The sequence below is a fragment of the Notolepis coatsorum genome, assembly GCF_963971535.1.
Source record: "Notolepis coatsorum genome assembly, chromosome: 3".
Taxonomy (NCBI): domain Eukaryota; kingdom Metazoa; phylum Chordata; class Actinopteri; order Aulopiformes; family Paralepididae; genus Notolepis; species Notolepis coatsorum.
In genome coordinates, this window is record NC_140167.1 from 29095054 (window position 1) to 29119909 (window position 24856).

A 24856-nucleotide genomic window follows, 5' to 3' on the forward strand; every position below is an offset into this window, starting at 1 on the left:
TCAACATCCGTGCATTTAATCCCCCCGGCTCCCCCCGCTCTCTCCCATGATGAGCTCAAAATACCAAGTGTTGCGGTGGTCTAGAATATAGATGGTGTCAGAATGCTCAGTCATAGGAGGATCAGATCTCTTATTATTGGTAGATCCATTATTTTTATTATTCTAAACATCCCAGCATCACAAACATGATTTTTCTAGTTTACTTTCCTTCAGTTTATGAATTTGAAGCAAAATGTTTTTTTTTTAATGAATACAGTCATTTGAAATCCTTAAAACGAGTTGCAAAGGAGGTAGGCCTACAAACCAGAAGCGTTTGTAATCTATTTCTCTTCTTTGTAACCATTTCTAATTGCTACTGGGATAACAGTTATTCAGTCAGACAAATCCTAGACTACCATTGCTTTTGAAACTGAAGGTGTGGGTGGAGGTATTCTATCTCCACTGTCCATCCCTATCCATCCCTAAATGTGGCACCACCAGTGTCCATCCCTATCCTTAATGTGGCACCACTGGCTTGCACAGGCCTTTCCAGGGACAGGGGCAAAGAAAGGGCACTTCCTTAAACATATTAGTTAAATATAGAGTTCCATTCTACTTCAGAAAGCAGCCTATGGGAGATGAGGCTTCTGCATGGCAGGGCATCCGAGTCTGGGTCCATATTCACTTGTTCCTGGTCCCTATGACCTGAACATGTGAAGAATTCTGGCACAAGTGACCCTCTGGTGTGACTTTTTGGTAAAATTACATATTGCAATTGTCTTTTTAGGCCTCTCCTTCAGCCAGGAAATTGATGGCAACCTAAAACAAAGTATAAATATATATATATTTGATGCAGAAACAAAACATTCTTCAGAAACAAAACATTCTTCTTACTGAGAAAACGTCAGTTTATACCCTAATACCAATACATTTACTCTTTACTCAATACATTTACTACATTAACACTATGTAACAACCATCAAATGCACTCACAGCACACACATCCACACGCACACACTCACTTTAAACAAACAACTCACTGCAGCACCCACTTACACACTTTAGAACACCTAAACACACTTTATATTTATTGGTAAAGAATTTGCACTACAACCCATACCTCATTACACCTTACTGTAAATTGTACCTAAATTGTACCTCATCCCATTTCTGCTTTGCACTGTATAGTATATTGTATGGTAACTCAGTTACTTCTACTCTGCATTGAACATTGTACATATGTACATATAACACTTGTGCCTACGTACGTGACTTCTTTTATACTTGCTATACTTATTTTATTTTATACTTATCTATTTTTGTCTAGCACAGTCTCTGGAGCGTAACAGAAAGAAGCATTTTGTATAAAAGTATTCTGTACTTCTGTATGACAACTAATAAAGAAACTTGAACTTGAACTTGAACTCTGCATTGAACAAAACCCCACGTCAACGTCCATCACCAAAGCCCTTTCCCTTCAGTCTGTCTGTCTGTCTGTCACCCTCAGCAGGGCTGTTCCTGGTACTGTCTCTCTGTGGCAGTGAAGAAATCTTCCAGCACGCTTCTCAGGTACTCAAAGGTGGGCCTGTCCTCAGGACTGTCCCTCCAACAAACACCCATGATGCTGAAGAGCCCCTCGGGGCAGGTCTCTGGCCGGGGCATTCTGTAGCCCCTCTCCAAGTTCTGGATGACCTCTGGGTTCGACATGCCTGGCCGACACAAGGGAAGAGGATGTAGGTTGGAATATTGCTTTGTTGTTTTGTGAAGTAATATTCATCATTCTATATTTTTTATGGTGACATGTTTTTTTTTGACTGATTTAATTCGGTATCCTCTTTACTATAGGCTACTTGTAATATGGTGCTACTTACAGGAACACGCCAACATTATGGGAAATGCACCTATACGGTGTTCTCCAGAGTCAGACAAAAAGATAGATACCAATTTCCTCTCAGTGCGTTCAGTAGAAATGTATCTGGCTGCAAGCTAGCCTATAGCTTAGCACAAATGGAAATGGATACGGACCAGCTAGCCTAGCTGTTGGCCGAAAACACTGCATTTCCCATAGTGTTGGCATGTTCTTTTAAGGTGTTCTGTGTGCAATAGATAGATAGATGGATGGATGGATGGATGGATGGATGGATGGATGGATGGATGGATGGATGGATGGATGGATGGATGGATGGATGGATGGATGGATGGATGGATGGATGGATGGATGGATGGATGGATGGATGGATGGATGGATGGATGGATGGATGGATGGATGGATGGATGGATGGATGGATGGATGGATGGATGGATGGATGGATGGATGGATGGATGGATGGATGGATGGATGGATGGATGGATGGATGGATGGATGGATGGATGGATGGATAGATAGATAGATAGATAGATAGATAGATAGATAGATAGATAGATAGATAGATAGATAGATAGATAGATAGATAGATAGATAGATAGATAGATAGATAGATAGATAGATAGATAGATAGATAGTTAGATAGTTTTGAATAATGTATAGTAGAACTATACATGTCATAAGACCTTAAGATTGTGGAATGTGTGATGAAATGTGATTCATATTAAACCAATGAGTTACCGGGGTAAGGAATGCGGCCGTAGGTCACTATCTCTGTCAGAAGGACCCCAAAGGACCACACGTCTGACTTTATGGAGAAGGTGCCATAGTTGATAGCCTCTGGGGCCGTCCACTTGATCGGGAACTTTGCACCTGTGAATAGAGGAGGACATTCCTTAATTTCCTGAACAGAATATTGGTTCCACATGAACCCTTGGTGGAGCCGTTGACTGCACTACAACAGAACCCATTCTTGAGGACGTAATGGGCCTGTCTCAAACCCTGCCCCCTTTTCTTGATCCTCCAATCACAACTGTCGCTTAAACCAAGTTTGTCCGAGGTAAGCGACAGTTGTGATTGGAGGATCAAGAAAAGGGGCAGGGTTTGAGACAGGTCTATTGGATTCACCTATCTATTCTTTTGTATTTGACTTGATCTCAACTGAAACACTGCATGGTAATACACAGTCATCAACTTTAAAGGAGCACTTCGCCCCAAAAATGGTAATTTGCATATCAATTACTCACACCGTGATGCCTTGGATTCATGACGATTTTTGGATGTAGGATCCAAAAGACGGTAGAAATACTTGATGAATTGAAGTTGATGGAGATTTGGTCAACAGCAAAACTATATCAAAACATGCATGCATTTTTGCTAAAACCTTGCTAATGGAAACATTTCCGGCACTGCCTTCAAATGGAACTTGTGAATCCGTGGTCTTGACTTCAAGGGGGTTGAAGCCGTGCAGACACTGTTGCTGCTAGGTATTGTGACTTGTACCACGATGGTGGATCATTATATAGACTCTTCTTGTGAACACGGAAAACACGATTTCCATTTGAAGGCAGCACTTAAACGTAGATGTTTTTGTATTAAAGTTTTTAGCAATGTATTTATGAAGTACTGAGCATACGACTGGATAAATGAGACTTGGATTATACTGCACAAGTTGTGAGAGTTTGAAAACAGATGTTTTCATATAGATTTGCTGTTGTTAAACCAAATCTACCATTAACTTCAATTCATCAAAAGTGTTTACTGTTTTTTTAGATTCTACATTCACCATGGAGATATGTGAGCAGAACCAAATATCTTCATGAATCCAAGGTCTGAGTAATTGATAAACAAATGATAATTTCTGGGTGAAGTACGCCTTTAATATGGCAGTCAAGGATGCAATGTTTTTGTTAAGCCTTCGAACAAATAATTTGTGTCCATGAAGATAAATATATGGTTCCAAAGCTCATCAGAAGATGTGACGTGATGTAAATAATCATGATTCTCTCTCCTCTACAAGGACTCATTACCCTCTCTCGCTGTGTATTCGTTGTCCTCGATGAGTCTCGCGAGTCCAAAGTCGGCGACCTTGCAGATGAGCTCGCGAGACACCAGAATGTTGGCAGCTCTCAGGTCTCTATGAATGTAATTCTTCTGTTCAATGAAGGCCATGCCGTCTGCCACCTGCAGGGGGAAGCACATCATAAGAATCCACTGTTGCTACTGTGACTACTCTCTCTGTGCTTGTGTGTGTCTGTGTGTATGGAAAAGTACACGTTTTTATTTGTATATATTTTTTTAATACAAACCAAGAATAAAAAAAATCGTTAAAAAATGGAAATAACATATTTAATTAAAATACATAGAATTCATGTTTTGAACACCCATGAACAAACTCTACACATTATTTATAAAAGAGAAACAATTGACAAAAGAGAAAGCACCAGAAGGTAGTGTACTATCAAGTGTCTTCTTGGCTCTTCATGAGAGATATCCTGTTGCACTTCTTATTCTAGCTTTTGATTCGAAGTTTTGAATGGTTGCGTAATTAAAAAATCATGTGGGCCCCAGGACTGGATGTGCCGTAGGGAGTAGATGATTCCTTCATCAGCACATCCTGTACCATCAGTCTGACTGATGAATAACTGTACTGTATACGTGTTCCACTGGTCTGAGATCAGTGACTGGTGAATAAGAGCAGGCCTTATGACATGAACAATGTGATCAGTTGCTTTTTTTCTAAATTGAATATTCCTTCTCATCAGCCTGAGTGGCTCTATTAAGTTTGTATTTGTTTTTCTTACCTATTTTTGAGAGTAGCCTGTAATTAAATACATATGTCAAGCAATGGAAATCTCTCTCTCTCTCTCTCTCTCTCTCTCTCTCTCTCTCTCTCTCTCTCTCTCTCTCTCTCTCTCTCTCTCTCTCTCTCTTCTCTCTCTCTCTCTCTCTCTCTCTCTCTCTCTCTATCTCTCGGGTTAAGCTGGTGTTGGGTTAAGCTGGTGTTGGGTTAAGTTAGTGTTGGGTTAAGCTGGTGTTGGGTTAAGTTAGTGTTGGGTTAAGCTGGTGTTGGGTTAAGTTAGTGTTGGGTTAAGCTGGTGTTGGGTTAAGTTAGTGTTGGGTTAAGCTGGTGTTGGGTTAAGTTAGTGTTGGGTTAGGCTGGTGTTGGGTTAAGTTAGTGTTGGGTTAAGCTGGTGTTGGGTTAAGTTAGTGTTGGGTTAAGCTGGTGTTGGGTTAAGTTAGTGTTGGGTTAAGCTGGTGTTGGGTTAAGTGAGTGTTGGGTTAAATTGGTGTTGGGTTAAGTGAGTGTTGGGTTAAATTGGTGTTGGGTTAAGTGAGTGTTGGGTTAAATTGGTGTTGGGTTAAGTGAGTGTTGGGTTAAATTGGTGTTGGGTTAAGTTAGTGTTGGGATAAGCTGGTGTTGGGTTAAGTTAGTGCTTTGTTAAGTTAGTGCTGGGTTAAGTTAGTGTTTGGTTAAGTTTGTGCTGGGTTAAGTTAGTGTTTGGTTAAGTTTGTGCTGGGTTAAGTTAGTGCTGGGTTAAGTTAGTGCTTTGTTAAGTGAGTGTTGGGTTAAGTTAGTGCTGGGTTAAGTTAGTGTTTGGTTAAGTTTGTGTTGGGTTAATTTAGTGCTTTGTTAAGTTAGTGCTGGGTTAAGTTAGTGTTTGGTTAAGTTTGTGCTGGGTTAAGTTAGTGCTGGGTTAAGTTAGTGCTTTGTTAAGTGAGTGTTGGGTTAAGTTAGTGCTGGGTTAAGTTAGTGTTTGGTTAAGTTTGTGTTGGGTTAATTTAGTGCTTTGTTAAGTGAGTGTTGGGTTAAGTTAGTGCTTTGTTAAGTTAGTGCTGGGTTAAGTGAGTGTTGGGTTAAGTTAGTGTTGGGATAAGCTGGTGTTGGGTTAAGTTAGTGTTGGGTTAAGTTGGTGTTGGGTTAAGTTAGTGTTGGGTTAAATTGGTGCTGGGTTAAGTTAGTGTTGGGTTAAGTTTGTGCTGGGTTAAGTTAGTGTTGGGTTAAGTTTGTGTTGGGTTAAGTGAGTGTTGGGTTAAGTTAGTGTTGGGTTAAGTTGGTGCTGGGTTAAGTTAGTGTTGGGTTAAAGTCAGGGTAAGGTATGTATTATGCAAGGTTAGGTTATAATGTTAGCAGCTAGGGATTGAATATAAGTCAATGCAGTGTCCCTAATTCTAGCCTAAGTAAATAAGTAAACGTGTGTGCGTGCGTGCGTGTGTGTGCATGCGTGTGTGTGTGTGTGTGTGTGTGTGTGTGTGTGTGTGTGTGTGTGTGTGTGTGTGTGTGTGTGTCTGTCTGTCTGTCTGTCTGCACCATGTGCGATCTGCGTGTGTGTTGGACAGATGCTTGCAGGGAGAGTCCTGAATCAGGGAGTTCCTCACTTCCCCAGGTCAGTGCGCTCCTCACCTCTGCACTCCACCCGGTTTGCACACAGCAGCACCTCCTAAAGACCAGCTCTGCATCCTGACATCTGAGGGCTCTAGTCTAGCCTCTCTCTACCTCGCGACATTCCACCAACTGAATGTCTGACGATTCCAACCACTGTGACTGTCACAGTGATGGAATCCGAATGACTACCATATGCGAGTAATTTTGAGCCAAATGAATATGTGTTTCTCGCTCTCTCTCACTGGGAAACTCACCAGTTGCCCTCGGTTTTTATTAGGAAATGGAGGTTTGATTCAATGCTTCTGATTGTGTGTGTGTGTGTGTGTATGTGTGTGTGTGTGTGTGTGTGTGTGTGTGTGTGTGTGTGTGTGTGTGTGTGTGTGTGTGTGTGTGTGTGTGTGTGTGTGTGTGTGTGTGTGTGTGTGTGTGTGTGTGTGTGTGTGTGTGTGTGTGTGTGTGTGTGTGTGTGTGTGTGTGTGTGTGTGTGTGTGTGTGTGTGTGTGTGTGTGTGTGTGTGTGTGTGTGTGTGTGTGTGTGTGTGTGTGTGTGTGTGTGTGTGTGTGTGTGTGTGTGTGTGTGTGTGTGTGTGTGCGTGCGTGCGTGCGTGCGTGCGTGCGTGCGTGCGTGCGTGCGTGCGTGCGTGCGTGCGTGCGTGCGTGCGTGCGTGCGTGCGTGCGTGCGTGCGTGCGTGCGTGCGTGCGTGCGTGCGTGCGTGCGTGCGTGCGTGCGTGCGTGCGTGCGTGTGCGTGTGTGAATATACCCATGTTGCGGGGTCAGTGATGCATATTCAGACGTAAGAATCTCTCAGGTAGGCGTCAGGGCCCCATGGCAGAAAGCTGAGATGTGCGCGCCGGTGTGTGTGAAGCGTGAACTTCAACCCTCTCCCCCCGACACACCATTCAGCCACCACAGTCTATTTAATTCGCTCGCTTTAGGGGTTACGCTTGGCGTCCCACTAAGATGTCCCACTGGAAATGAAAAACCTGGAAACAACCCTATTCACTGAACGAGACGAGTTATTTTGCTTCCCACATCTAACGGCCGGATTGTTACCATTACAAACACACATGGCACAAGACTGGAGAGAAACACGCTGGACAGACTTTACATTGTTGTAGACATAGGGCCTACTGGAACACTCATTTGAATTCTAAGGCCAATCACATGATGGGTACAGTATAGAATTACATGCTCACAGCAGCTATTACAGTACCTTGTAATGCGATCAATTGCTTACTTGAGGACAAAAATCTACAGAGCATCAGTGTGTGTGTGTGTGTGTGTGTGTGTGTGTGTGTGTGTGTGTGTGTGTGTGTGTGTGTGTGTGTGTGTGTGTGTGTGTGTGTAAGCTCTGCCTCTATCGGTAAGTGTCTGAGAAACTGGAGTTTTCATGTAAGTTCTCCCTCCCCTTCTTGCAGCTCTTTTTTCCATTCACTGATAAGTCAAGATTCTGTCACTGATGCATAACATAATTAGATGTGAGTGTGTGATAAGATATAATGAAAGGAATTACCAGCACTCGTTGAAAAAAAAACCTCCCTACAGTAATTTGATTGCATGGGCAACAGCAAACACAAAGATAGACACGTTTCAGCACACAGGCTTCATCAGCGTTTGACGTTTTCTGCCCATGCAATAAAATGACAGTGGTGGAAAGTAACACATTTCTAGCTACTGTACTTGTACTTTTCATCTTCCCCACGCTGTGATCTGGCAACTATCAGCCCAGCTGAGAGTCGTCAGCTCATCACCGGCCCGGATATCAACCCTGCGGATCCTGCTCTTGATCGTCTCAGTGTTATCCTATCTAACCTAGGTACGAGGACGTACCCAGCCTTGCCTGCTCTCTCTGTATTGCCTGCCATGTCCTGGCCTCTGTTCTCCCTGTGCCCAGGACCACCACTCTCGGCCGACGCTGTCTCCTGACGTACCACCTGCCCGGAGGTTCCTGAGAACCTCAAGCAAGAGTCACTACTCGTCCAAAGTTGCACATTCTTGTATATTCTCTACTGCCTTGTCTGCTTGGTACCCAAAGGAATTAAAACCTACCTAAAACGCTCCATTCTCTCTCTCCCTGTGTTCTGCTATTGGGCTCCGCCACCGCTGCCCTAACAGAACACTGAGACCAACATGACGAGTCCAGCAACACAGGACGCCGGAGAGTGGAGAGAGGTCCGGACCATCATCAACGGACACGCCGGGTTGGTAAACCAACACACTCGCTCGCTTGCTGAGACCACTGCCCAACTTCGCGCTCTGACTATCAGTGGCGCTGAGCGAGACGAACAATGTAACCGGTTTGATGAATACATTGCAGCCCAGCCAACCCAAACAGTCACACCCCCATACAGAGAGCCCCAGGTCCACGCACCAGAGCGCTACGACGGAGACGTCTCAAAGTGTTGCGCCTTTATTTTTCAATGTACGCTAGTATTCGGACAACAGCCATACACCTATAAAGTGATACATCTAAAATTGCTTACCTGTCGGGTCTGCTCAAGGGTCCTGCGTTAGCATGGGCAACAGCTCTCCATTTCAGTCAGTCTCCCCTCTGCAATTCGTTTTCCGCATACGTCGCCGACATGCAAAAAGTCTTCGACCACCCTTCCTGTGGCTCGGATAGCTCTGCTGGCTTGTTCACCATCCGCCAGGCCCACCGCAGCGTTAGCGAATACTCCATTGAATTCCGTATCCTAGCAGCGGGCTCCGGGTGGAATGACATCCCGTTAAAAGAGGCATTCCCTCAAGGCCTCAGCGACGTCCTTAAAGACGAAATGGCGTCCAAAGAAAAACCGAACTCCCTGGACGAGCTAATTGAGTTAGCCAGAGAACTAGACATGCGTCTTCGTGAACGCCGCCGTGAAAGGACGAGCGGCACCCGCTCCTCGTTGTCCAAGTCATCTCGCTCTTCTTCCCCCAGGTGCGCTGCTCGCGCCGAGCACTACTCCCCTGAGCTAATGGAACTTGACAGATCCCACCTTCACCCCAACGAACGCCTCCACGGGGCTCAGGACTGGGGCATGTATTTATTTCGGCCAGCTCGGTCACTTCCTCGATTCGTGACCGCTTCGCCCAAACGGCGGGGCCCGACAGTAATGCTGGGTGCATGTTCGAGCCTCAATTATGTCCCCAGCTCCGGTCCCAATATGCAATTCAGTGCCACCCTGTGTTGGAAAGGCCAGTCACTTCCCCTGTCTGCACTGGTCGATTCGGGCGCTGACGAAAACCTCATTGACGCCAGCATCGTAACCCGCTTCCACATTGCTACCGACGTGCTGCCTATTCCCTGCGATGCCCATGGCCTAAATGGGAGCCTGCTCTCACGGATAACTCATCACGCCAAGCCAATCCGCCTGTTGCTCTCTGGAAATCACAACGAGGTTATTCGCTTTCATGTCACTAGTTCCCCCCATAACCCTATTGTACTCGGCATGCCCTGGTTGAAATTACACAACCCAGTGATAAACTGGCCTACTGGCTCGGCCGTTAGCTGGAGCGCCCACTGCCACGCCACCTGCCTGCGCTCTGCTCGGCCACCACTGGAGGTCGCTGATTCTCACGTTCCCAATGAACCCATTGACCTTTCCACTATCCCTCCAATATATCATGATCTAGAGCAGTGGTTCTCAACTGGTGGGTCGCGACCCAAAAGTGGGTCGCGGGGCCACTTTGAATGGGTCGCGGATGTGTGTAAAAAAAGTTAAAAAAAAAATTGTTTTTAATTTAAAAAGAAATTGCACTATCCATCTTTGTGAAAGTGGCTTCTCAGCTCTGGTCCAGCTGAAGACAAAGCAGAGGAACAGATTGGACATTGAGCATGACCTCAGAGTTGCTTTGTCTACCATCACCCCAGACTTTGAGACTCTTGTCAGGAGCAAACAACATCCCCAGTTATCCCATTAGTTCCCTGGGATGTTAAGCTAAGAAGTCTGCTAAGGAGGATATATTATTTATTATTATTCTTTTATTTCATTGTGTTTTTAGCCCTAGTTGCACTTTTGTTGCAACCCCAGTTATCCCATTAGTTCCCCCAAACATACTGTAGGTCTGTTATGCTAAGCTAAGAAGTCTGCTAAGAAGCATAATTATTTATTATTATTATTTTATTTCATTGGGTTTTTAGCCCTAATTGCACTTTTGTTGCAACCCCAGTTATCCCATTAGTTCCCCCAAACTTAGGTCTGTTATGTTAAGCTAAGAAATCTGCTAAGAAACATATATTATTTATTATTTTATTTCATTGGGTTTTTATCCCTAGTTGCACTTTTGTTGCACTTTTTTGTGTTTATTTCATGTTTTTAACAGTGCAAAAAAATATTTTTTTAATAAATCATAGTGGTTAAAAAATTTGGGTCGCGACTTAATGACTAAGGAAAATGTTGGGTCCCGAGGCTAGACCAGTTGAGAACCACTGATCTAGAGGCTGTTTTTAGCAAACAGCATGCTCTCTCCCTGCCACCCCATCGTCTGTACGACTGTGCCATTGACCTGCTTCCGGGAGCCCCACTCCTCGCTAGTCGCCTGTTCAACCCCTCACGCCCAGAGAGGGAGTCCATGGAGAAATATGTCCACGAGTCCCTGGCCTCGGGCATTATCACCCCCTCCTCCTCTCCTGTCGGCGCTGGTTTCTTTTTCGTCTCTAAGAATGATGGTTCCCTTTGCCCCTGTATTGACTACCGTGGCCTCAACAACATCACGGTCAAGAACAAGTACCCTCTACCATTGATTAACTCTGCTTTTGAACCCCTGCAAGGTGCCACCATTTTTACAAAGCTGGACCTCAGGAATGCCTATCACCTCGTCCGTATCCGGGAGGGGGATGAATGGAAGACAGCCTTTAAGACGCCGCTCGGTCACTTCGAGTACAAGGTAATGCCCTTTGGGTTGACCAACAACCCTGCTGTCTTCCAGGCCCTTGTCAATGACGTTCTCCGTGATGTCCTGAACCGCTCTGTTTTTGTGTATTTGGATGACATTCAGATTTTTTCCTGCTCTATGGAAGAGCACGTCCAGCATGTCCGCTGGGTCCTCCAACGCCTGCTGGAGAACAAGTTGTTCGTCAAGGTGGAGAAGTGCGAGTTCCACATATCCTCCATCGGATTCCTCGGCTACATTATCGAGGGCGGCCAGATCCGGGCGGACCCCGAGAAGATCAAGGCGGTGCTGGACTGGCCCAGGCCCACCAACGTCAAGCAGCTCCAACGCTTCCTGGGGTTTTCGAACTTCTATCAACGTTTCATCAGGGACTACAGCCGGGTCGCCGCACCCCTCACCTAACTCACTTCGCCCTCCGTGCCCTTCGTCTGGTCCGATAAGGTGGACTCCGCCTTCTCCGAGCTGCATAGGCGCTTCACCTCCGCGCCCATCCTCGTCCAGCCGGACACATCCCGCCAGTTTGTGGTGAAGGTGGACGCCTCCAGTACCGGGGTGGGGGCGGTCCTCTCCCAGCGCTCCGCTCTTGACCAGAAACTACACCCCTGCGCTTTCTTCTCTCGCCGCCTGACCCCAGCCGAGGTCAACTACGATATTGGGAAACTGGAGCTCCTGGCGGTCAAGCTGGCCTTGGAAGAATGGAGACACTGGCTGGAGGGTTCCGAGATCCCCTTCCTTGTCTGGACGGACCATAAGAACCTTGCCTACATCCAGACGGCCAAGTGCCTGAACTCCCGCCAGGCCCGTTGGGCGCTGTTCTTCGGTCGGTTCAACTTCACCTTGGTCTGGAAGGCCTTCTGCCGAGCCCTGGTGGCCACGGTCAGCCTCACCTCCGGGTACCACCCACAGACCAACGGTCAGTCGGAGCGGGCCAACCAAGACCTAGGGTCCGCCCTCTGCTGCGTCATGACCTGGGACCCCTCTGGCTGGAGCGCCTTCCTACCGTGGATCGAAAACTCCCTGTCCTCCGCTGCCACAGATCAGTCCCCTTTCGAGTCCTCTCTGGGCTACCAGCCTCCACTGTTTCCTACTCAGGAAGGAGAGATCTCAGTCCCCTCTGTGCAGGTGCACCTTCGCTGCTGCAGGAGGATATGGAAGGACACCAGGGCCGCGCTGCTCCGCTCCGCTGACCGGAATCGCCTCTTCGCCGGCCGCCACCGGACCCCGGCTCCCGACTATCAACCAGGTCAGATGGTTTGGCTCTCGTCCCGAGACCTTCCCCTAAAGTCAGTTTCCCGGAAGCTCACCCCCCGTTTCGTTGGTCCCTACGAGATTCTGTCTATTATCAACCCCTCAGTCGTCAGGCTCAAGCTTCCTTCCCATGTGCGCGTTCACCCCTCTTTTCATGTCTCACAGTTGAAGCCGGTGGCCTCCAGTCCTCAGTCCCCTCCAGCTCCAGAATGAATGAATGAATGACTTTTATTTATATAGCACCCTTCACAGCACGAATGCACAGGGTGCTTTACACTACAGCTTTATATAAAAAACCCAATAAAACAAAATCAGAAATAAATGACAAACAACAGACAGCAGTTAAAAAACAGTGAAACCAGATAGAAAAGGCAGAATAAAATAATTTGGATAAAATCATGAGTCACTAATTAAAACAAAACTATAGGAACAGTGAGGACAAGAAAAAGTGCCTATGTATGACCAAAGGCCTGTCTGAACAAATGTGTTTTTAGTTGTTTTTTAAAAGAGTTTTCAGAGGGGGCAGTTTGCAGGTCCAGTGGGAGAGCGTTCCAGAGCCTTGGTGCTGTCACCTCGAAGGCTTGATCACCCCTTGTTTTCAGCCTGGACCTGGGGACCACCAGGAGGTGCTGATCGGCAGATCTGAGTGAGCGGGTGTTGGTGTAGGGATGGATGAGTTCAGTGATGTAGATAGAACCTCCTCCTCCACTGATCATTGATGACCACCCCACTTACACCATCCGGCAGCTGCTGGACGTGCGCCACCGCAGCCGCAGTTTCCAATACTTAGTGGACTGGGAGGGCTACGGTCCGGAGGAGCGCAGTTGGATCTCCCGCCAGCTGATCCTGGACCCTGCTCTCATCCGGGACTTCCATCGGGCTAATCCGGACAAGCCTGGAGGGTCGCCAGGAGGCGCCCGTAGAGGGGGGGGTCCAGTCACAATCACGCGAGAGCCTCCATCTCTCTATCTGCTTCCACGCCCTTATATGGGCAGCTTCCGACGCCATCTTCCCCACACTGTGATCTGGCAACTATCAGCCCAGCTGAGAGTCGTCAGCTCATCACCGGCCCGGATATCAACCCTGCGGATCCTGCTCCTGATCATCTCAGTGTTATCCTATCTAACCTAGGTACGAGGACGTACCCAGCCTTGCCTGCTCTGTCTGTATTGCCTGCCATGTCCTGGCCTCTGTTCTCCCTGTGCCCAGGACCACCACTCTCGGCCGACGCTGTCTCCTGACGTACCATCTGCCAGGACGTTCCTGAGAACCTCAAGCAAGAGTCACTACTCGTCCAAAGTCGCACATTCTTGTATATTCTCTACTGCCTTGTCTGCTTGGTACCCAAAGGAATTAAAACCTACCTAAAACGCTCCATTCTCTCTCTCCCTGTGTTCTGCTATTGGGCTCCGCCACCGCTGCCCTAACACAAACGTCACGTAGAATGCATACTTTAACTTTAGATACTTAAGTACATTCAAGAGCAAATACTTCTCTACTTTTACTTAAGTAGAATTTGAATGGAGGACCTTTACTTTTACCAGAGTACTCATTTATCTGGGTATTTCTACTTTTACTTAACCCTTTCACTGCCGCACTAACAAACGGTTAACCCTTTCACTGCGACAATACACAGAAGGTTAACCCTTTCACTGCCACACGACAGCAGGTTAACCCTTTAACTGCCACACTACAGAAGGTTAACCCTTTACTATCACACTACCGACGGTAACCGTCGGTAGTGTGGCAGTGAAAGGGTTAAGTAAAGGAACTGTGTACTTTTTCCACCACTGCTAAAGGACATTTTCCGTGAGCATTGACGTAAGACTGTTTGAAAAGGTTTTGAGTTGTGTGACTTTGAGTTGTGCTCGCAACCACCTTTGAATCTACGGTGTAATAAGATATTCCAAACGATGTGAAGTGACAGGACCTCTGAACCTTAGAAACTGTGACGAGCCCCATGCTCTGTAGTCAGTCTTGACAGGTGTGGGAGAATCACCCTGGAATAAGCAGCAACAACCTTGGTATTCTGAGTTAAATAGGTTTCCATACACACCATACACATCTGGATATATTTAGCATTTTTAGATTATATATTAGATTATATATATTGTAACTATATTTATTGTAGGGCAAATATAACTGAGAGGGCATACTACATGGCTTGCTAAGCTCCAGGCCATCAGGGAAAACCCCTCCCACCCACTATACACTGACTTGGCTGACAGGAGGAGCATGTTCAGTGCTAGGCTCACACTACCTAAATGCAGCACTGAACGGCACAGGAAGTCCTTCATTGCAACAGCCATCAGACTATACAACGTATCACTGTGCCTCACTGCATCACTGAGCACAGAGTGACAGTTACCATCTTTGGACTCTTACTTTGAAACAGCACTGTGCAATATTACACCTACTGTAGACCTCAGTATATTTTTACTGTATTTATTTACTGTATATTTTATTCCATTTTTATTCTACTCTTATCTTAGGCAATTTGATTTGTTTTGTTATTCTTATTCGTGACCTGTTCTGTCTAAATGTTTAATGTTGAGCGATTTGCAGTGTCAAATTTCCCTCGGGATAATAAAAGTATTTCTATTCTATTCTATACCCTCATCTTGCACCTTGTTGCCCATATGCGCATGTCCAGAGTTAATTATATTGTTATATTGTTTACACTGCCTTTTTTTATTCTATTTACATTTTTACTTCTCCGCTGTACTATAATTATATGACCTGTACCATGTCTTCTACTACCTGTACCTCCCCTCCCCCATGCTGCTATGATGCCTGAATTTCCCCAAGGGGATCAATAAAGGAATATATTATCTTATCTTATTGTTTTATAGCAACACTACTATCACCGACATCTAAGAAGGGGCCCCCTTGAATGGCCCTTCTAAGGTTTCTCCCCTCCACATTGCCTGTGGTGCTTTTTTCCTATTGCTAGGTTTTTAGTGGGTTTTTCCTTACCTTCGCGTGGGGTATGTCTGGGAGTGTTGCATTCATTTATTTATTTAAACATGTTTAGACTTCATGCTGTTTTTGTTTTGTTCTTGATTTATTGTGATGATGTTTCCTCTTGACTTGTTTAAAGAAGACATGTCTGGCCCATGGGGACATACATTAGCGTGTGTTGTCGGGCCTTACAAATATATTTGATTTGATTTGATCTCATGACCGTAATGTCCTTGTTTTCAGTGCAGCGGAAGTCCCACCATCAAAGCACCATCAACGTCTTGTGTCAACGTTTTATCTGTGTCGAGGTGTCTAGACGAATGTTGTTCATCATACCCCCCACTTGCACATGTCCATTGTTATTGTAAGATTAAAGCTGAGAGTGAAGCCTCATTAGAACAATGGCTGGTTTCCCCTCCAGAGGGATCATGCTGAGAGACTATAGGAAGTGAAAGAGAAAATGAGCAGCAATTTGGTATATAGAGTGAAAGGAGCAGAGAGGCAGGCGCACGCACACACACACACACGCTCGTGCACACACACACACACATACACACACACACGTACACACACACATACACGCATGCACGCACACACGCACACACACATATATACACGCACACACACACACACACGTGCACACACACACACACACACACACACACACACACACACACACACACACACACACACACACACACACACACACTGTAGAGAGAAGGAGGTGACTTGCCTGGGCGGCCATGTCTATGAGCGTGCTGATGGACAAACTGCCTCCCTCTGTTGTTTTGAGGTAATCCACTAAGCTGCCTGTAAGACAGTAGGATAAAGTCATTAAGAGTATTAGAAACAGAATGACACATATCTGGATTATGTTTTCAATTCTAAACCCTCTGAAAGATTGCTATTGTACAGTGTATGGATGTCTATACAATGTAATGGACAAATACTCTTTTTCCCCCTTATTTTTTTTTAATGTTATCTGGGAAGAAGAAGGAAATTGCAAACTGACATGCTTTTGCACAGAAGACTAATGACGTTTTCCTTAGTCAAGATGTACCAAGATGCCCTCTGGACATAAATAGCCGAAGGTTAACCAGAATAGCCTGTACATCAGGGGAACATAACATTGCGAGGAAGTGCGTAGAGCATCAGTCAAGGTGAAGCGTGGCCTCTGACAGCCTGGCCGTGGTTCCCGACTCCCTGCGTTTGGTCGGATTAAATACCTCCGGACGCCAGTCGGCCAAGTTGAGCCTAAGGAAAACCCTAAAGGCAAGAGGAATGACTCTGCCAGGAAACCAGGAAAACTCCTCCACTTAAGTCCGGAAAGACTTCTTTTGAAGCCCGAGAGCCAAGGAACGGTCGTAGTCAAGGTGACGACGGGAAGCTGGTGCACCACGCCTTTCCACTTTTGTTGTTTTCGATATTAATAATAATGATTACAAAAAAAGAGGGACAAATTAAGATGATGGGGAACTCCAAGCCCTCTTTTTTCCCAACAACAGAGGCGATAACTGTGTCCTGTCCACACGTGGGGCGCAGACAATGGGGACAGCATCATGCAGGGCCTCTGTTGCCACTTTACAGGCCTCTCATAGCAGAGACCACACAAAGCCACTCCATTCACTGGGCTGGTGGCACTTCAGTACTGAGGCTGTTGTTGTCGCACCAGTGACGGCATCCCTCCATGTGCTTGTCATTGTCCTTCCCCAGGCAAGGGAATAATAACCAAAAAAAAGCTGGTTAATCTCTGGGGGGTTAAAGTGAAATGGATACTGGATCACATTCATGTGGCTTGCATCAGGGTTGACAAATCCCTCTAGAAGGCATGGAGGGTGAAATATGGGAAGTTCAATTGTTCTTCTTCAAATGTCTTTTTTTTTATTGATTGTCTAATAATAGATAGAACGGTACAGGGATATGGATTTTGGTTAGTACCGAACAACACTCTGTACCCACTATCACGACCCGTCCATCTGCCCAGTGCCCACACAAAACAAACAAAACACACAGACAAACACAGCTGACCACAGAAGATTTCTTCTAAGTTGAGAATGGAAGTTAAAGTCTAACTGGGATGATGCACCTGTTACCATGGTCCTGTTTCACTGGTCTGGTCGCCGATTCGTAACCTTTTCACAGGCAGCTTCTCTCTTTGTTATGGAGGTTAAAATACAAGGAAAGGGGGGAGAGCTTGTGGTTTGTGCGCGTGTGCGCGCTTGCGCGCGTGTGTGTGTGTTTGTGTTTTTTGGGCATATGCGTGTGCGCGTGAGTCTCTGTGTCATCATAGTACTAAACTGAACTAACAGGTTCCCGTATTCAGAGCCGTGACTCGTCTCGGAGATGAGGGGGTGTTTGAAGAGCCGCGTCTGCCCTCCATCTCAGGAGAATAAAGGGACACAGTTAATCCATCATAAATTGTTGATTTTCTGGCTGACAAATGAAAAAAAAGAAGAAGAAAAAAAAAGATTTACTGAACAGGGTGATAATGCTCATTGGATTTATAATGATCTCTGAAGATGAAATAATAAAATTCTCTAAGTTGTGTGTGTGTGGGGGGGGGAGGGGGTTGTGCGTGTGTGTGTCTATAATATTATTATGTCTGCATGTTATCTGTCTTGAGGAGAGAGTGTACCTTGGCATAATGTTTGTGTGTGTGTGTGTGTGTGTGTGTGTGTGTGTGTGTGTGTGTGTGTGTGTGTGTGTGTGTGTGTGTGTGTGTGTCTATATGACTGCATGTTATCCGTCTGTGAGGAGGAGAGATAGCATACCTTGGCATAATGTTTGTGTGTGTGTGTGTGTGTGTGTGTGTGTGTGTGTGTGTGTGTGTCTATATGACTGCATGTTATCCGTCTGTGAGGAGGAGAGATAGCATACCTTGGCATAATGTTTGTGTGTGTGTGTGTGTCTATATGTCTGTATGTTATCTGTCTGTGAGGAGGAGAGAGAGTGTACCTTGGCATAGTGTGTGTGCGTGCGTGCGTGCGTGTGTGTGTGTGTGTGTGCATGCTGTGCGTGTATATGCAGCGCAGACCCTGGAATGGAGCCATGCATCATTAGGGGGTTGACAGCCCCCCCCTCTGTGAACAATGAGACGGTGAATCACCCTCTGCCATTCTAACACCCCCTTCTTGCCAGGGAGACTAGCCCACTTCCCCTTTGGTGAGTCAACATCACAGACCTGCCTAAAGGGAAAGTTCACGTTTACTTTGAAACATTTCATCACAGAACAGCGAAGGCAGTAAGGTCACGAGGGAGCGGTTGAAAATAGCCTCACGGAGAGTCTGGCATTCAAGCGGAGAATGTTTTCAGAGTCTAAAAGGCTCCCCGCCTCGTTCCACGTTTCTGTTTGTGCACACACACAGGCTCGAGTTCATTCCCAGCGCAAAATCATCACAGCGAGCGAACGTATTGTTCTGTTCTGTGTTCATCCCATGGTTGCATTTCAAACACAAATGCTAGTACATATGTATGTGTGAAAGGGGACCTGGGATCAAAAGGTGTTTGGTTAATTTAGCAGCGTCACTGTAGGGGAGAATGCATGTGAAAGGGCAATGAGTTATGACTCATGATGAACGGGAGGGTGAAACACACACTGGACAGGTATATACAGCCCGGGTCCTCTCGCTATCAGCATGTAGCCCGATTCTCAGCCTCCGTTAAACCCTTTCACTACCACACTACCAAAGGGTTAACCTTTTCACTGCGACAATACAGAAGGTTAACCCTTTCACTGCCACACGACAAAGGGTTAACCCTTTCACAACCACACTACAGAAGGTTAACCCTTTCACTACCACACTACAGGCGGTTAACCGGTCTGTAGTGTGGTAGTGGAAGGGTTAAACGAGTCAACATGTTTACTCCTGTAGGGCTGTGATGATGATGACAGGCTGACTGTTTGTAATACAGTTTCTGTCTTTGTCAGCGCCAGGTGTACAGCGGCCACGGCTACCTTGATGACACCCACTCGGCTCTCTGTGTAGACTTACAGGGGGGGGGGCATGGATGGAGTCATAGGCACCGACAGGCTCAGACAGATCTTCATATGACTGAACTGAATTGAAAGGAGCGGATATGAACGGAGCTGGTAATTTAGCTTTTTGTTGAAGCAACACGACTGGGCCTTCGTGTCGAGGACACCACGCCCAGAGGTTATGCTTTTCTCTCCCACTGTAAATAGTGTTGAGGCTGTCATTGACAGACAGAAGATTCCCATGTTTGTTATGGGTTCATGAACAAGGATGAGTTATGAGTACATTATGATACGGGTACGTTAGGTTCAACTATAGGTATTACCTTTCTGAAATGCATTAACAAGTAAATTAGACACTTAGCCCTATTTCCTACTCATGGATGATGTCCTTTTTCAAATCGATCCATGGATACCCAGCTCCTCCTTTGTTAGCTACAAAATTAAAGGGATAGTTCAGATCTTTGGACATTAAGTTGTACGGAATAGCCTACTTAAATCAAATCAAATCAAATTTATTTATAGGGCCCGACAACACACGTTAATGTCCCCATGGGCCGTACAGGTCTTCTTTAAACAAGTCAAGAAGACAACATAACAATAAGTCAAGAACAGAACAAGAACACCATAGGGTCCAATTTTTTTTTAGATGAATGCAAATAAATGAAAGAATGCAAGCACTCCCAGACATACCCCACGCGAAGGTAAGGAAAAACTCACTAAAACCTAACAATAGGGAAAAAAAGCTCCACAGGCAATGTGGAGGAGAGAAACCTTAGAAGGGCCGTTCAAGGGGGGATCTCCCTTCTTAGATGTCGGTGATAGTAGTGTTGCAGACGGACAGTTGGTAAGCATGCACTCATGTGTGTGGTGAAACACAGATGAGTGCATGCAATAGCAACTGTACATTTTGAAAAATTAAAGATAGAGCTAATAGCGATAGCAACTGAACATTTTGAAAGAATAAAGATAGAGTTGATAGCGGATCTATTTGAGGCACAGGGGCGGCGCAAGAGGGTCACGTCCTCCCCGTCTTAGTCACGGGACATTAAACACTCCGGTCGTTGCTCAGGGACAGCCGGAGACAGGGGGAAGGCGCAGAGAGGGTCGCGAACTCCCCGACATCATCGCGGGACATCCGGCACTCCGGTCACCACTACGAGACCTCCGAAGACAGGGGGGTACGCAGAGGGGGTCGCAATCTCCCGGCCTTCGTCACGGGACGTCCAACACTTACTAGTATGTAATTGATGCAATGCCATTAGCTTTCTTACTGAGTCCCGTGGTCAGAGTTCTGGGTAGGAGGGGTGGGTGGGGAACACTGTACAACTGTACAAGCAAAACTCTACATTGGAATATTGACAAAACCATACTTGGTAATTTACTGTACATTGGAGGGGGTTGGGTTAGGACATTTACAGGGGCCAGTTTCGAATTGCAGTCTCCCGTAGGTGTTCTTTGAGAGTGGTTTTGAGAGTGGGTAGTGATTCACATTCCTTTACAGCTTTGGGTAGGGCGTTCCACATTGATGTGGCATAATTGCGAAACGTGTTTAGTCCCTTGTTTGAGCCGAATCTGGGTTTAACATGATTTGTGGAGCTCCCTCTGGTGTTGTGATCGTGGTATTCACTGACCTTTGGGAAGTATTTTGACATGTACATGGGTACCTTGGTCGTGTAGTGTATCTTGTTGACCAGGCCCATTGCAAGTTGCTGTACTCTGTCGTCTACTCTAAGGCATCCTAGGTTGTCAAAGTGGGCAGGGGTAAGGTGGGTTCTAGGAGTAAGGTCAAGCAGTAGTCTGACCAGTTTGTTTTGAGATGTTTGTAATTTTGTTTTTAGCGCCTTTGAGGTGCTTTGGTACCATGAGGTGCAAGCATAGTCGTAGTACCCTTGAATGAGTGCTCCTGCCAGAGTCTTCAGGGTATTCTTGTTTACCAGAGAGGAGATCCGGTACAAGAATCGAGTTTGTTGGTTGACTTTTTTTATTACATTGGATGCCATTTTGTCACAGGAAAGATTAGCCTCTAGGATGGAACCCAGGTAGGTAATTTCATCTTTCCTTGTGACAATATTGTCACCCACTGTAACTGAGAAGCCGTCGGTCTTGCTGAGTTTGTTATTTGAACCGAAGAGAATGGACTCTCTTTTGCCCATGTGTAATGATAGTTTGTTATCAGCGAGCCAGGTGCAGATTTTGCCTAGTTCCGAGCTGAGGGTTTTTTCAACCTGTAACTTGTTCTTGTCAGAGACCAGCAGGGCTGAGTCGTCTGCGAACAAGAACAAGTTGCAGTCACAAGCTGACGACATGTCATTTGCATAAATTAGAAACAGTAGCGGTCCTAGTATGCTTCCTTGTGGAACACCACAGCTCACTGTGAGAGGGGGGGGGGGTAGGGTACCGTTTACCTCTACCATCTGTTCCCTCCCCTCAAGGTAGGATTGCATCCAGCTCACTGATAGACTATCAAAACCAATTGCTTTTAGCTTGTCAATCAGAATGGAGTGATTGACAGTGTCGAAGGCTTTTTGTAGGTCCAGCATGACCATGCCGCAGTATTTGCCCGCGTCCACCTCTTGTTTGATGTGGTCGTTCAAATAGAGAAGGCATGTGTCAGTGGAGTGGGATGTTCTGAAGCCAGATTGGAATTTGTAGATTAGATTTTCTTCCGCTAGGTACTTTTCAACCTGTTCGTAGACTATTTTTTCCATGATTTTCGAGATGGAGGTAAGAATAGAAACAGGGCGGTAGTTGCCTGGGTCTAATTTACTGCCCTTTTTGTGCAGAGGGGTCACTCTCGCAATTTTGAAGTCCTTGGGGACGTGTCCCTGTTTTATGGAGAGGTTTATTATGTGTGTGATGACTGGGGTGATGGCGGCTGCTGAGTCTCTGAGGAATTTGGAGGGGATGTTGTCACTGTGTGACTGTTGGGAACTAGGCTACACTGGCACACCTACTTCCAGTAAATGACGCTAAGCTAGGCTAACGGTGCGGCTGTTCCCTAAGCCTAATGCATGCACAGAGAAGAAAAGGGTATGTATCTGCTTGTCTAACTCCAGGGTAGATGGCAAATAAGCTAATTTCCCAAAAAGTTGGCGTATTCCTTTAACCAAAAGCACTTTGCCAAAAGCCCTTAACCAAAAGCCCTGAACCAAAGGCACTTAACCCAAAGCATACCGGAGTAGGTTTCGGCTTTCTGTAAAGACTGAAGAGTGGCCCGATTACTTTATATTCGTTTTGTGGCAAACTACTGGAGCTGCAGCCGCAGGTGTCCAGCATGAAAAGCAGCATGGATTGTGCTGACAAAGGACCAATCGACAACATCGTTGGCAGGCAGGAAATATGTCTAGGGGTCCAAAACGCTACACATGACCTTTGAAACGGCAACCATTAAGTGTTCTCTTGTCCTCCTCACCGTTCTCCATGTACTCTGTGACGATGTAGATGGGTTCCTGGGTCACCACGGCGAACAGGCGCACTAGCCGGGGGTGCTGCAGGTTCTTCATCATGTTGGCCTCCGTCAGGAAGGCCTCCACCGTCATGGTGCCTATCTTCAGGTTCTTAATGGCCACCCTCCTGTCGTTGCAGTAGATGCCTGGGAAAACACATTCAAAACGTCAACGCTGGGCCTCGTCGTCACTGACTGTTTTCATGAAAAGGTCATGTTTGTAAAAGTTGATTGAGGAATGTGGTCTAATCTGTGGCCTATACGCTTGTCACAATGAGGTTCATGGGAGTATTGTGCTGCTAAAGTGGGACTCCCCATGACGTTTCAATAACAGCAGGACCATGCCGTCCCAACACAGTCCTCTTGTGAGCGGTACAAACACACTGCTACTCAGAGGTGCTGCTTGGTGCTCGAGGAGTGTTATATCATGTATGGGGCACACTAGACCAAGAATAGCTTCTCGTGATTCTCGTTAGGCAAAACGTGATTTCACACCATCCCTGTCACACCGTTACCAAGTGTTGATAGATCCACACCATGGCCGGTCAGTCGGTCACGTTTCCCAGCCGGTCGTGTCACCGCGCAGCAGGCACCGATCGTATCACCATACAGGCACCGATCGTATCACCGCACAGGGATCGTGTCACAGCGCAGGAATCTCAATACGTGTGGGAAACTAACTGCATTTATTATTCCAAGCGTTCTCCTCTAACTATCTGCGACGGACATCTTCGTTCTCACTAACGGGGGAGAATTAGCCTACTACTTTTTCTCCCTCTAATCTAACATGCATGAATACACAGATATCAGATGACAATCACTCGGATCATGCGGGTTCATACAACAGACCCTGTTTGGACGAGGATGGAGAAACAAACAGTGGCAGGATCACACGCAAGAGGAAGTTGTGAACTAGTGAGCTGTCTGTGACATGAAGTCCCAGGGACGGCTATTTTTAGTTCTGGTACAAGGGGCTTTGCATTGTGTTGGCAAAAGCAGATGGACAAAAGTGGAAAAAGAACACCACTCCACAGAAAGAAAAAAAAAAGTGCCGGGGGCGCGTATTACATCAACAGATACTAGTGATCAAAACACTATGGCTTCTTGTTTACTGTTTGACTCTGAAGTCTCAGTGGGAGTTGATGTCATTGTAATAGAGACAATATAGGAAAATCCAACCCATGAGTCAGTTATGAAAGGGAGACTTATGTGGTGTTTGAGAGCAGCTTGAGCTTCAGCAGAAACACGCACACTCGCCATTTTGTGCAACATGGCTAATTCCGGACATAAATCCCAATGGCCCAACCAGCTGAAACAAGCCCTACACGGCTGTGACTTTATTGAGGTAAATCGCATACGATATCAGTAAAGCCCTGGTTAAAGCCCTGGTTAAAGCCTCTCTGGCAGACTCAGAGAGTTAGGCCCACCGCCAGATTGAGCAACCGCTTGTTTTATATCTGGGCCATTTGTACGAACTGGCCAAAGCATGTTTAAGAATGTTTAATCTGAAAATGCTGCTCACGAGAGGTGGTCCTGGCTTTGTTCTGTAATTACCGGGCACAGATGGGAGCATTCACAGTTCACACTCAACTCAATTCTTCATTTGAGGAAGTAGACGGAGCACAACTGGACCGTGGAGGATACTCAACTGAGACCTGACTGGCAGCTCTGCTGAGAGAAATGATTACCTATTGCTGCGTTAACCCTTTCACTACCACACTACAGAAGGTTAACCTTTCACTACCACACTACAGAAGGTTAACCGTCTGTAGTGTGGTAGTGAAAGGGTTAACCTGTAGTGTGGCAGTGAAAGGGTTAACCCTTTGTCATGTGGCAGTGAAAGGGTTAACCTTCTGTATTGTCAGTGAAAGGGTTAACCCCTTGGTAGTGTGGTAGTGAAAGGGTTAGAGGGGAACACTACTCAAATTGAGAATTCCAATATGTTATTTCCATGGCCTAAGCACGTTCAATCAATATCTGTGAACATGAGCTACTCTCTCCCAAAGCCAGAAACCAGAGAAGTAAGAATCAAACTTGTGATGTCATCAGGTATAAAGTCTGGAGCTGCTCTATAGACAATGAACGAGAGACTGATTTTGTGGACACGCAGAATGTTTGTTT

General features: G+C 46.1%; 1 protein-coding gene across 1 annotated transcript in view; it reads right to left on the reverse strand.

The window, feature by feature from the left end:
* Positions 1–1482: 1482 nt before the first annotated feature.
* Positions 1483–24856, reverse strand: part of lck (LCK proto-oncogene, Src family tyrosine kinase) — a gene marked incomplete at its 3' end in the record, with an annotated part of 38773 nt that continues 15399 nt past the window's right edge. The window contains exons 9-13 of the mRNA XM_084309502.1: positions 22703–22882; positions 16048–16124; positions 3874–4027; positions 2585–2716; positions 1483–1688 (exon numbers count right to left, since the gene is read on the reverse strand). Coding sequence (XP_084165628.1) covers positions 1483–1688; positions 2585–2716; positions 3874–4027; positions 16048–16124; positions 22703–22882 — 749 coding nt within the window. The remainder of the gene's footprint in view (positions 1689–2584; positions 2717–3873; positions 4028–16047; positions 16125–22702; positions 22883–24856) is intronic.